The sequence below is a fragment of the Tachysurus vachellii genome, chromosome 4 (assembly GCF_030014155.1).
Source record: "Tachysurus vachellii isolate PV-2020 chromosome 4, HZAU_Pvac_v1, whole genome shotgun sequence".
NCBI classification, from domain to species: Eukaryota; Metazoa; Chordata; class Actinopteri; order Siluriformes; family Bagridae; genus Tachysurus; species Tachysurus vachellii.
Window position 1 is genome coordinate 17,487,061 of NC_083463.1, and position 12,635 is coordinate 17,499,695.

Sequence of the window (12,635 nt, forward strand, 5' to 3'; positions counted from 1 at the left end):
ATTAATGAATGTTATTGCTTTGTAAGATTTAAAGCTGACAATGTTTCAGAAATCTGATTTAAAAACAGATTTTGCTATTTACAATAATATCGCTACCGCTCTTGCTTTAAGGTTTGATCGGAAGATTTGGCACAAGAAGAAATTTGCTTCAGAGATTTGCACAGCAGAATTAGAATTTAGATGATATAATTTTCCTGACAGCAAATCAGACCGTTGGGAGAAAAGAAAACAAAGGGAGTATGTTAAACATATTAACAGTTATGGGATTGTGTGCGTATTGGGGAATATATACCATGTATAACTACTGAAACAGCCGCTTTCTTTTTAGCCTGTACTTGCTTTCTTTCCTCTAGGAAACACTTGGAATGTATGTTGTATGTTATGTATATGTTATATCTCAATTTCAAATTTGGTGTATAAATCTGTATATTTTTATGCACTGATGTCTCTTTGTTCTGCAGTCATAACACAAAATCTACAACGTGGCTGGACCCTCGGCTTGTCAAGAAGGCTAAACCGCCTGAAAAGTGTGAGGATGGAGGTAATTCTTTCACCCTCTTTCTGCTCTTTAGACATATACACATGCTATATTTACACCTGATCCTAAAGTATACATCAGTAACCTGAGGGAAGTGTGTTTTTAATATTATTCTGGTTGAAAACAATATATTTTTCCAGTACATCACATTGTGCAATTCATTGTTTGTCTACTTATACCCCATAAAGACACACACGCACGCACGCACGCACGCACGCACGCACGCACGCAGCACACACACACACACACACACACACACACACACAGAAAATTACTAGGGAATGTGAATAACTGTACTTACAAAAAACATCATAACAATATCTAGTAAAACTTTCAGGCTATTGTTATTTTTATTATAATAGTAGCACCATGGAACTGGAAATGTCATGCTAAATGCCAGGGTATATTTTAAGAAGCTTGGTATTTGTGGACAGTATCTAACACTACTATGCATGGACACAGGAAGGTGTTTTACGTTGGGGTCCTGGAATTTTAAGCAGGAAGCATGTGGTGTGAGCTATGATGTTACAACCCAATGATACAGTGTTGGTGTATTTTCTATAGTATTTGAATATTAATGACTGTAACATAATGGATATATTTACATGAATGTTCCTTGTTCTAATACATCATTGTTCCTATAACAGCTCATACACAGCTGCTGTGGTATAAGAGGCAACTTACTATGTGTAGATTTGTAAACATCTTACTAAAACTCCAATAGAAAAATGGCATACACAGGAACATAAACCAACAAAATGTACTTGTGTTAACACACACACACACACACACACACACACACACACACACACACACACACACACACACACACACACACACATATCCTCTCCACAATGGTAGGAAAGTATTCTGCAAAAAAAATAATTTTTGCAAGTTTTTAAACCGGATCTTTTTATTGAACCTGTTTTTAGACATATTTAAATATTTTTAAGCTTTATTTATTTTCTTCTTCTATTGGATGATTATTTTACTTTTAATTTCACATTTTTTCATAATTTTAATTTTAATTTTACATTAATTTACAAAAAGAAGGCAATTTATCTACCAATAGAATAAAGCTTAAAAATATTCAAAAAGATCTAAAAATAGGTTAAATAGGTTTAATGGTACATTCGTTTCAATGTAATCTTATAATAAGAAATTTCATATTTATTTATTTTTTTTTGCAGTATTTTGACCTTGTGGGGATTTTGCTGGGCCAAAAGTTTTCCTATTGATAACTAAAGTTATGGTTACAGATGAATATAGGTAGCACATAGCACCGGTTAGCTGCTAATAATTATGCCATTGGAAAGTCCTCTGAATAGGTTAATAATATGTGTGTGTGTGTGTGTGTGTGTTTGTGTGTGTCTTTATCTCTTCATAAGGAACAAACAAACATCCTCACAATGATAGGATAACGTTACAAAAATGCTACACAAACACACAAATGCTCTCACGCCCACCACTAATACCTTTTGATATGATAATTACTAACTCTACAATACCGTGTGTGTAAGTGCACATACTGTAGGTGTGTTTTTGCATAAAGCCCTGTCTGTGTGAGCATTTTGTATTTCCATGACTACTTGCTTAGAAGTCGTTCATCATCTATTCCTCAGAGCTACCATACGGCTGGGAGGAGATTGAGGACGCACAATATGGCACATACTACGTTGAGTAAGTTCTCACAATCTCCAGCTGTTTCTTTCTGTATCTTTTACCTACACACACACATGCACACACGCACACACACACACACACGCACACACACACACACACACACACATATTTTATGTATAGAAAATTCTTTATATACTAGCATTGGGAAAATAGTAAGATCTGGTATGTGTTATGTATCCTGGTTGTATATTTTCATTAATCTCCCATGATCCTCTGCCTGTTTTCAATTTGTCCTGCAGTCACATAAACCAAAGAACCCAATTCGAGAATCCAGTTGTAGAAGCAAAGAAGAAACTTGCACAGGAGGCTGCAGCTGTAGCACTGAGCCAAAAGGGGGCAGCACCTGCTCCAGGTACATTTCCATCACACACTCTTAAGTACAAACCCATTTTTCCAGAATGGAAAGAAAAAGAAAAAAGAAAGAAAAATGTTTTTCTGTGTCACATTTTATTTACAAGTAAAAAGAAATTCCCCAGAAAGCAAAACATGAAATGTGGTTGTACATTATCTATTGTTGTCTCCAACAATACAGCAATCAAGGGAAAAAAAAACACAAGATAAAATCAACAGACAAATATTTAGGAAAAGTTTTTCTTGGCCCAACCATACAACATAGACCCACCAAGAGGACTGTGAATGAACTTGGTGCAAGATTTTTTTTCTCATTAATCTTTCCCTCTCCTACACACAGATATATTTTTGCTCATTTTCAAAAAGGGTGGCAATAATTCTTATGTTGATAGTGGCTTCATTTTTGCTCATGACTATATGTATAGTCGAGTGATTAACATGATTAACATTATCAGACAGACTCTCATTGTGTCATCAGTCCACATCATACACATATAGCAAGGAACAAAGCAAGAAATGTCATTCAGATCACCGACATGTATATAATAGTGAGGGACCATCTATGAAATCACACACACTAAATGTGTAAGTGATATAAATTACATTTCTTCCTTTGTTCCTGGATATATGCATATAATGTGTATTGAGAACTATTATATCTCCGTCATTCTTTTCCTCCTCCCCTTCACGCTTGCACCATCTCTGCTGCCCATACTTTTACGCTCTTACCTCCTCTTGTTCCTAATTGTCAGGAATTTTATCCAGACAGGAATCTTATTCATCACACACACTAGACTCCTTCGCCCAAATGAACACCTCAAGCTTTGTTCGTCACCGTTTATTGTTTTCACTCCTCCCCCATTGTGGTGAGATTTGGTTACGAGTTTCCACTTACACAGCAACCTAAATTTTCGTCACATAGTGATGTCTGGTTGGGAGAGTGACTAACAGTCTGTGCACAATGTCACAATCACAGACCCATCCTTCCTGATGTTACGTTCACTACTGAAGATTAATAACCTAGATAGATCAGGTCAGTTTCTTGAAAAATAAAATTTTGGTCATGTTCTGTAGAAATCACCTTTTATTCCATTCCCATGCCAGACTGTTTGCTGAAATTCCTCAGATCATACATAAAATAAACCAATAAACCAAAAATACTAGAGATACTAAAGTTGTGTGAGTAGAGTCAGTGTCACTGTTAGTTCACTGTTAGTTCTTTCCTTCTGCTTTTATTAGCCATTTTGTCACACTTATATCTAATTTATTTTTGGAAAAAGGAAATGTGAGTGAAATAAGACAGCAGGTCAGCTTATACACTTTATAAATGCTATCCAGTGTTTACAGTGTTATATTTTTTCATTGTACAGTATATTAATGTATTTTGAATACGCTGTGATATGTGTGTGTGTGTGTGTGTGAGTGAGTGTGGTTGGATGTAGTGTGGGGCCCTTTTATAAGGTCCTCATAAGGGCTGGTCCTTATTTTCTATTGAAAAACTTTTAAACTTTGTTTTGGATTTGTTTCTGTCTACCATTGCCAAGACACCGGTCTGTTACCCGTTGTATTCACTATATAAACACATATTGTGTTTTGAATTAGTGATTCTGATTTGTTTGTTCACTTCACCTCTGTTTATGTCTAGAAGTCACTTTGTTTTCAAGTCTGGATTCAGCATACTTTATATTCTTGTTCACTGCCTTATCTAACATGGATTATCCTAGATCGACATTGTCGACATTATCCAGTACAACAGGAGCGTTACATTACTTTATGTTCTATTTATTTTAGATTTAGCAAAGCATTAATTAGCTGCATTAATAATTATGTCAATGAAAGGTTCTTATGAGGATAGTAAAACAGGTGTGTGTGTGCGTGTGTGTGTGTGTGTGTGTGTGTGTGAGAGAGAGAGAGAGAGAGAGAGAGAGCATAAATCATTTCATAAGAGTGGTTCTTTAAACACCACTTTAAACACTACTAGCTGATATGAGAAGCAAATAGAAATGGCAGTATTTGGGGATTCTGGATGCCTGTTTGGGGCTGTGTGGTTGGTAATGAATGATCTCATTTGCAGTGTCATAAAGCCAAGTGTTATAATGGATTTGTTTATAACACCAGCTGGGTGAAGCACTTTGTTTGTTTAATTATAGGTCAGTCAAGCATAAAAAAGCTATCATAGGGAGCCAGAGCTTTCTAACGCATCACTTTCGCTCTTATTTTTCTCTGCTTCGGTTTAGCTAAGCTATAAAAAATTGTTATTGTCCTGTCAAAAATCATCAGAAAATATGCAACAAGGAAAGGAAGATTTGAATGGAATTCTATCCAATTATTCTTCTAGGTGGTGAAGGGGGAACTCCAGGATTCACTCGTGACCCCACTCAGCTGAAGGGCGAGTTATATCACACAGCTTTGAAAAAGAGCGCTCAGGGTTTTGGCTTCACAATAATCGGAGGAGACCGAACTGATGAGTTCTTGCAGGTGAAGAATGTCCTTGCAGATGGACCAGCTGCCCAAGACAACAAGATGGCCTCTGGTGAGGGCGAGCATCACATTTGTTTCAGCTAAGCTTTATCTGTCACACATGTAGCTTTTTGGCAAATAACAATAACAACAACTGCCTTTGACTTTTAATATAAGTAACATGTTTTCTGTGGACAAATGACAAGCACACTTATATCTGGGTTTCCCCAAACTGTTGCCACAAAGTTGAAAACAAACAATTATACAGAATGTCTTTGCAAGCTGTAGCACTACAGTTTCCATTTACTTGCACTAAGTGATCCAGACATGTTCCAGCATGACAATGTCTCTGTGCGGTCCATAAAGACAAGGGTGGAGTGGAAAATCTTAAATTGTCCTTCCTTTTTTCACAACCTCTCTGAACAGTTATGACTGTGCAACAGGCTTCCTCGCCCAACATCTGTGCCTGACATGTGGCGAATGGGATAATTCCTCAACCACACTCCACAATCTAGTACAAAGCCTTACCAGAAGATTGGAAGTTATTATAGCATCCATGTACATACTGTAGCATCTACATATATGTCCATATACAATACTTTTATCCATACAATGTACAACATTTGTGAATATGAAACACAGATTGAAAACGTTCTACTGAAATATACCTTTAAAGCAGTAGTACTAATGAATCAAAGTAATTAACAGCTTTATAAATGTTTTTATACATTAAAATGATTTCTTTGTGGAGCTTTTTATAAATCTTATTCATTCCCCTTCTTCTCAGGTGATGTAATTGTGGAGATCAACGGCACACTGGTCCTTGGTAAGACCCACAATGACGTGGTGCAGATGTTTCAGTGCATCCCCATCAGCCAGTATGTGGATATGGTCTTGTGTCGTGGCTACTCCCTGCCGCCAGATGTACAGGAAGATAATGAAGACCTTCCTCCCCCACCACCTCCTCCTCCCTCAGCTGGTGAAGTGGTAACAGCTGTACCCCTTATCAATGGGCAGCCACTGCTAGTGAAGGGCGATGCTTTGAATGCTTCGTCCCAGGAGCTCCACTACCTCACTACTGATGCTAGTGGGAGGCCTATTGTGGCAGCGCTACCCAACATTCCTACTGCTAATGATGAGAGGCCTGAGGGTGGAATGCTGCAGCCAGAGCTGGTCACTGTGCCCCTTGTAAAAGGCCCGGGCGGGTTTGGATTTGCTATTGCTGACAGTCCGCTGGGCCAGAAGGTGAAGATGATCCTGGATGCGCAGTGGTGCCGTGACCTGCTCAAGGGGGACGTCATCAAGGAGATCAACAGGCAGAATGTGCAGACATTGAGCCATGCACAGGTGGTGGACATACTCAAAGAGCTACCTGTGGGAAGTGAGGTCAACCTGCTGGTGCTCCGAGGAGGTGAGGAAAGAAAAAGACCGGGAAAGAGAGAGTGAGGGAACATGAAAGTTAAAAGGATAAAGGGAGAAAAAAGGTTTATTCCATATATTGTGTTTGTTTTGGGATGAAAAGATGACTTACCATGTTTGCTGCTAAGAATGTCCAATTAAACTCTCTCTGCAGTTAGTCCAAACTATTATATGTTTGATTGTGTCACTGCACAGAGTAGCAGTTTGTTTTCTAGGTTCTTTGTTTGCTAGTTGTCTTAGTGCACAGGAAGTATGCATTCTGTGTATGCTGAAGAAAACAACAAAAGACTGTCTTATAAAATTAGCAATCACCTTCTGTTCATCTTGTATTTTGTCACCAAATAATTCAGACCAGTCAGCTCTGTTTTTATGTTTTGTGAAATTTAGATGTCATACCATAAAACCATATACAGTGGTACAAACTAAGTGGCAAGCCATATTCCCATTTACAGATTGTCAAAAGACGTGTTGGAGACTTAGTGAGCATGTGGAAAAATGCTCACATAAACGTGAGAACACCATCTCCTTAGTGAAATTGCTGTTCATCAATAGTTTTCCACCAGTCTGACAGAGCTTGAGCAAAAATAATAGGAACCAGATTCGTAAAGCTTATGGAGACATATATCTGAAGCCAAAAGCAGTTCTACCAAGGACTGACCTGGGTGGGCTAAATACTTATGCAAAAGCCCAGGTCCATGGCAACAGTTTCAAAGGAGTCCATAACAAAACCTTCCACAATGGGAAGGATTTGTTGCATTTGCACAGCTCATAGCCAGTTTGCACTCCCAGGTGGTGGAGAATGTGCTGTGAAGACATCCACAGCTCTTTTTCAGTATACTGACAGTGACTGTGGATCTTTTTTTCTCAGTTCTTTAATCATTTGAACTCATTTTCTGATCTCTTTACACACACTTAATGCATAATTTCTAATATCAATTCAGACGTTTTCTTATTTTTAAATGCTCTACTTCAAAGTACAAAATGGTGACTGTTATGGTTTGTGAATGTCTGGCATGTTGCATAGTAATGCAGAGTTTGGTCTGAGATTCTTCCTGACCTTTCTCAGCCGTAAGTCATACAGTGACATCCCATCAGATATTGGTGACCTACAGCAGCACAGCTGGAACATGAACCTAAATCCCAGCTCCAGGTTGCTTCACCGCACCACTAACCATCTCCTGAGTGTCCTTATGTGCTTTGATTAGTAGAGTATTACCGCAAGTCCAGGCTCACAGAGCAGAGTATGATAATAAGTTCCATCAGAGGGAGAAGAGAGACTGGATGAGAAACTGGTATGTTTAGAAAGACAAGTATAGGTGGGAAAAGAGCAAGGAATAAGGACTAGAGTAAAACATACTGTAGAAAGAAAGTTCAACCATGACCTATTTCCTTTACCCTTTTTTATTCAGCTAGAAAGAAGGTCAATGTGTGAAGATTTCTTCGGCTTTTTATTACTAAGCATGTGAGTTAGATTTTGTTAATTCATGTGTGTTCAATCTATTTGAGTGACAGTCACTTTTTTTAATGTTAGAACTAGATGAAACTATGGCTCAAGTCTGTATGATTTTAGGCAATACTCTCCTCTCACTCCACACTTTTCATCTCTCTTTCTTTCATGTACGTGCGCTCTATCCATCTTTAATATGTCTTAGATGAAATATGCTTTTCAACTTAGCTCTCAGATCTCTTCATGGTCTCGCCTGCAATTTGTTTCACCAGGATTTATTGGCTCATCTTTCTTACGAAATGTGGTTAATGCTGACATTTCTCTTCTTTTTTTTTATTTATTTCTTCCAATATTGATAGTGTCTGTTTGGTTTTTCTATTTTGCTGAGAATTGCTACACTAGAAACTGAAAGATGCCTTTTAGACCTGCCCAGCATTTTACACTTGCCCATTTACAAAAAAATTCTAAATGTGTTTAAAAGTTTGTGTTTTCTTTTAGCGGTACAGTAAATCTGGATTTAATACATCTCTATTACTGAGGGATGATCAGTAAACTCAGCTAAACTTAGCAATCCAGTATGTTTGATTTGATCAGAGCTTGTGATGTTGAGTTATATATAGTGTAGGACCAGTGTGTACATTTTGAAAACATACCTTTAGATTTTATATGAAGTAATACTTAGAAATGTTTTATGACTAATATGTGAATATAGGACAGATAAATATGCAGCTCACATTGTATTGTTTTTATAAGCATCCGGTTCAGTCCTGAGCTTAAGTTATTATGTGTGTGGATTTTTAGATGATTTTCCAAGTTGAATTTCCTTTCATTAGCTTGTAGGAGTTTGGGATTTGTTAAATTGCCCCTAGGTGTAAGTGAGTGTGTAAATGTGTGTATGCATATCCTGCTGGACCCTCTGTGACCCTGACTAGGAGGAAGTGATTACCGAAGATGAATGAATGAATGATGTGTAATTACATCGTTGTTAACATAAAATGTTCAAATGGATTCCACACTCATTTTTGTTTTATTCTCATAACTTTAAGCTGCACACATTTTATTGCATTATGTTTCTTTTCCGTTCTCACTATTTTCTCCTCATTTCTGCCCGTAGGTCAGACTTCACCAGTCAAAAGTCTTAGACCTGTGAGTATGCTAATACTTTTTCCACATTTAAAACCATAAGGTTTTAGTTATCAGCATGGAAAAATGAAAGTATGTTAAGTTGCCTTAAAAGAATGCACTTTCAACTTGTGCCTAGCAGAGACAGGAAATAAGTGCCAGTCTAGAGACTTTGGACCAGTGCCATGATGTTGGAGCCCCCCAAGCGCTAACTTATTATTCGAGTACGTTGCCCTGTAGCTCCCCGAGACGAGACATCACCCTCCGACAGAGCAAGCCCAAGGGCCCTGTAAATGATTCTGCACAGAGAGGTATGCAAGTGGTGGGGTACTTCTTCTTCTTATTATTTTATTTTTTTCCCTTCTTCTTCTTCTTCTTCTTCTTCTTCTTCTTCTTCTTATTATTATTGTTGTTGTTGTTATTATTATTAGTAGTAGTTGTATTAACAAATAGTAGGAAGTGTTAAGTTACAGTAGTATTACCCTTGTTTATAAGTCACTGAAATGACATTTGTATACAGTCTTTTATGCAAGTTCACATTTTGTAAAAATGTTTCTTAATATTTTAATTATAATGAGTTGTAAAGAAACAGTAGCGAAAGAGTGGGTTAATAATTTTGCTAAAGAAATACTGTACCTTATAAAAAAAAACTGAAAAAAACCCTACTGATTCCCTAATGACTGATAGCACATACTGAATATTGAGTTCATTATGTTTTTCAATATTAAGTCAGAGTTTGGTGTTATCCATGGTTTCAGCAGTACCTCAGTATAAAGAGCTGGATGTGTTCATAAAGCGAGATCAGGAGACAGGATTTGGCTTCCGGGTGCTTGGAGGAGAAGGGCCTGAACAGCCAGTAATTTGTTTTCTGATCTTTCATTAACCTTATTGACCTGACCACTATTTACTAATGTGAATTGCAGTAAATATTTTTCTTCTTAAGGTATACATAGGTGCCATCATACCCCAGGGAGCTGCAGAGAAAGATGGCCGTCTGCGTGCAGGGGATGAGCTGATGGCCATTGATAGCATCATGATAAGGGGCAAATCCCACAAGCAAGTGCTAGATCTGATGACCAATGCAGCTCGCAATGGACAGGTGCTGCTGACTGTGCGCCGCAAAGTTATCTACAGGGGTGAGTTTTAACCCCAGACACTTTAGAATGGCTGTTTTTTCAAGTCACAGCATGGGATTTTACACCAATACACACAATAAATGAGTTTTATATTGAACAATGATTCTTGTTCCGGTTTATTTTCTTTGTTTTGTAATTTCTTTTTGTTTCTTTTTGACACCACATTTTCCTGGATTTTAAGACTAGATCTGTTCTTTTTTCCTGAATTCTGTAACTTGGATTTTGGATTTTCCAACATCTCTTCCTCTCCTTGTTTTGCCAGCCTGTGCATGGAAATCTAAGTGGTGCATAAGGCCTTCCTCTTCCTTCCAACTTACATAATACTTATGGAAGTGCTGGTGCAAGTAATACAACACTGTAGAGAGTGCATAAGTCTCCTTTGACCAGATGTCCTCTGTTCCTCTCGCCCTCCAAACTGCTATTCCAAATTGTTTATATCCACAATAATGTCAAGATTGTTTCCAGTTTAAAAATGTAGTTGGTCCACATGCAAACTTCAAACTCAACATGTATTCCATGCTTACACCAAATGATCTCTGAGATTCTTAATAAAACCTTCAAGATTAATTTATTTATTTTCGTACTTTATATTCAGGACTGCAACTGCTTGTTAGAACCAAAAGCATCCATTCTTATTAGTTGTGTGTCCTTCACAGATATATCTGATGATGAAGGGGCACGGAACCTGGCTCCGGTGTTAATGAATGGTTCTCCAAAAACACCACATGTCCAAGTCTCAAGTGTCTTGGACCATAAAGTGATGGATATTACACTCCATCGCAAAGACAACGAAGGCTTTGGCTTTGTTATTCTCACTTCCAAAAGCAAACCCCCACCTGGAGGCAAGTAAAGAACAAATTAAACAAAACATACAAGAACATGTGCAGTTTACATTTCTTCAGTGACTAAAAGCCTTCTGCTGCATATTACGTAACATATTCTGGAGTGTGTTCCTTAAATCTCAGTGAGTTCTTAGGTGGTATCTGTAATAGAATGTCTGCTTTGTAATATATACAAACTGACCTTTATATTATCATTTAATATTTATCCAATTACACTATATGTCCCAAAGTACCTGGGCATCTGCCCATCGCACCCATACGTGCTTGTTGAACACCCCATTCCTGTTTGGAGTGTGGCTGTGGGGATTTGCATATTCATACATATACATATACATATACATATACATATACATATACAGTACATAACAAGAGCATTAGTGAATTACTTAAGTTCTTCCACTTCAACCATGGCAAATGTTTGTGCTTAATGGCATTGTCATGCTGGAATACAAAGACATTCTTGACAATTGTGTGCTTTCAACTTTATGGCAAAAAATTTGGACAGGACACACACACGGGTGGGACTTGAAATCAAACCTTTAGCTATTTTCCTGTTATTATTCTGGTCCTATGGTTACACCCATGATCAGATTCCTATTTCTCCCACTTGTATATTACACCAACCCTAAACTATACCAAACATCCATAAACCATTATTAAGTAGGTGTGTGTGATGGTTTTCAGTGATCCCTCATAAGATTGGCCGCATCATCGAGGGCAGTCCAGCTGAGAGATGCTGTCTGTTAAATGTGGGTGACCGTATCTCTGCTGTTAATGGCTGCTCCATCATTGAGCTCTCTCACAGCGACATTGTGCAGCTTATTAAAGATGCCGGCAATGCTGTCACGCTCTCTGTAGTTCCTGAGGATGGTGAGTAAGCACTTAGTAAGCAAAGAGACAGACATCTGTCACATCTCTGAAATGATAATATGAGTTCATATGATTTATTGTATTAATCTCATTCAACTAATCTGCAATTTGTATTTGCATGTTGGGTAGAACATTTTAAGGGTTTATACAGAATCTCTTTCATTACATATTATTTAAATATATATTTAATATTTTTATTTTCAAAAATTGTGTTTATTAATACTTGGCTTTTAGTGTTTACCCCATTTGGATATGTATACACAAATATATAAGTGCTATTAAAATAATTTACATTAAGAAAATGATATCATACGTTAAAATAATATTCTAACAATTTACAGTAATGCTTACAGTTGTATACAAATAACTTTTTTGATTGTCTGTTTTGATTTAGAATACAAAGGCCCACCCTCAGCAGCTAGCTCAGCCAAACAGAGTCCAGCTCTGCAGCACAGGACACTGAAATCCAGCGCACAGGAGGAGAGGTACCAACACTCACAACATCCTAACAACATTATCAGAGTATAATCTCAAAAAAAAAAGAGTCTCCCATTTTCATTAAATATTGTTTTTAAGTGTGTTACATTATGTCAAATCTTTTTTTAACTTTTTAGATTACATAGGATGTACATGAAGCTTTCCTGTGTCTGTTACTTGCAGATATAATTTTGATCCGGAGGAGATCAGGGATGAGCTGGTCTGGGCTGAATATAAAATGATTACCGAGAAAGAAAAAGAAACGCTATGTGGTACAAGCTCAAAACAGG

General features: G+C 37.4%; 1 protein-coding gene across 3 annotated transcripts in view; it reads left to right on the forward strand.

Moving 5' to 3' along the window:
• Positions 1-12,635, forward strand: part of LOC132844556 (membrane-associated guanylate kinase, WW and PDZ domain-containing protein 3) — a 104,149-nt gene that overhangs the window by 87,260 nt on the left and 4,254 nt on the right. Inside the window, exons 7-19 of one of the 3 annotated variants that reach the window (XM_060868113.1) lie at positions 462-541; positions 2,161-2,218; positions 2,461-2,573; positions 4,911-5,105; positions 5,820-6,443; positions 9,013-9,044; positions 9,160-9,331; positions 9,779-9,876; positions 9,964-10,156; positions 10,813-10,998; positions 11,683-11,868; positions 12,263-12,353; positions 12,529-12,634. In XM_060868113.1, the coding sequence (XP_060724096.1) occupies positions 462-541; positions 2,161-2,218; positions 2,461-2,573; positions 4,911-5,105; positions 5,820-6,443; positions 9,013-9,044; positions 9,160-9,331; positions 9,779-9,876; positions 9,964-10,156; positions 10,813-10,998; positions 11,683-11,868; positions 12,263-12,353; positions 12,529-12,634 (2,134 nt within the window). The remainder of the gene's footprint in view (positions 1-461; positions 542-2,160; positions 2,219-2,460; positions 2,574-4,910; positions 5,106-5,819; positions 6,444-9,012; positions 9,045-9,159; positions 9,332-9,778; positions 9,877-9,963; positions 10,157-10,812; positions 10,999-11,682; positions 11,869-12,262; positions 12,354-12,528; position 12,635) is intronic. The other 2 variants (XM_060868114.1, XM_060868115.1) reach the window with 2 other exon arrangements.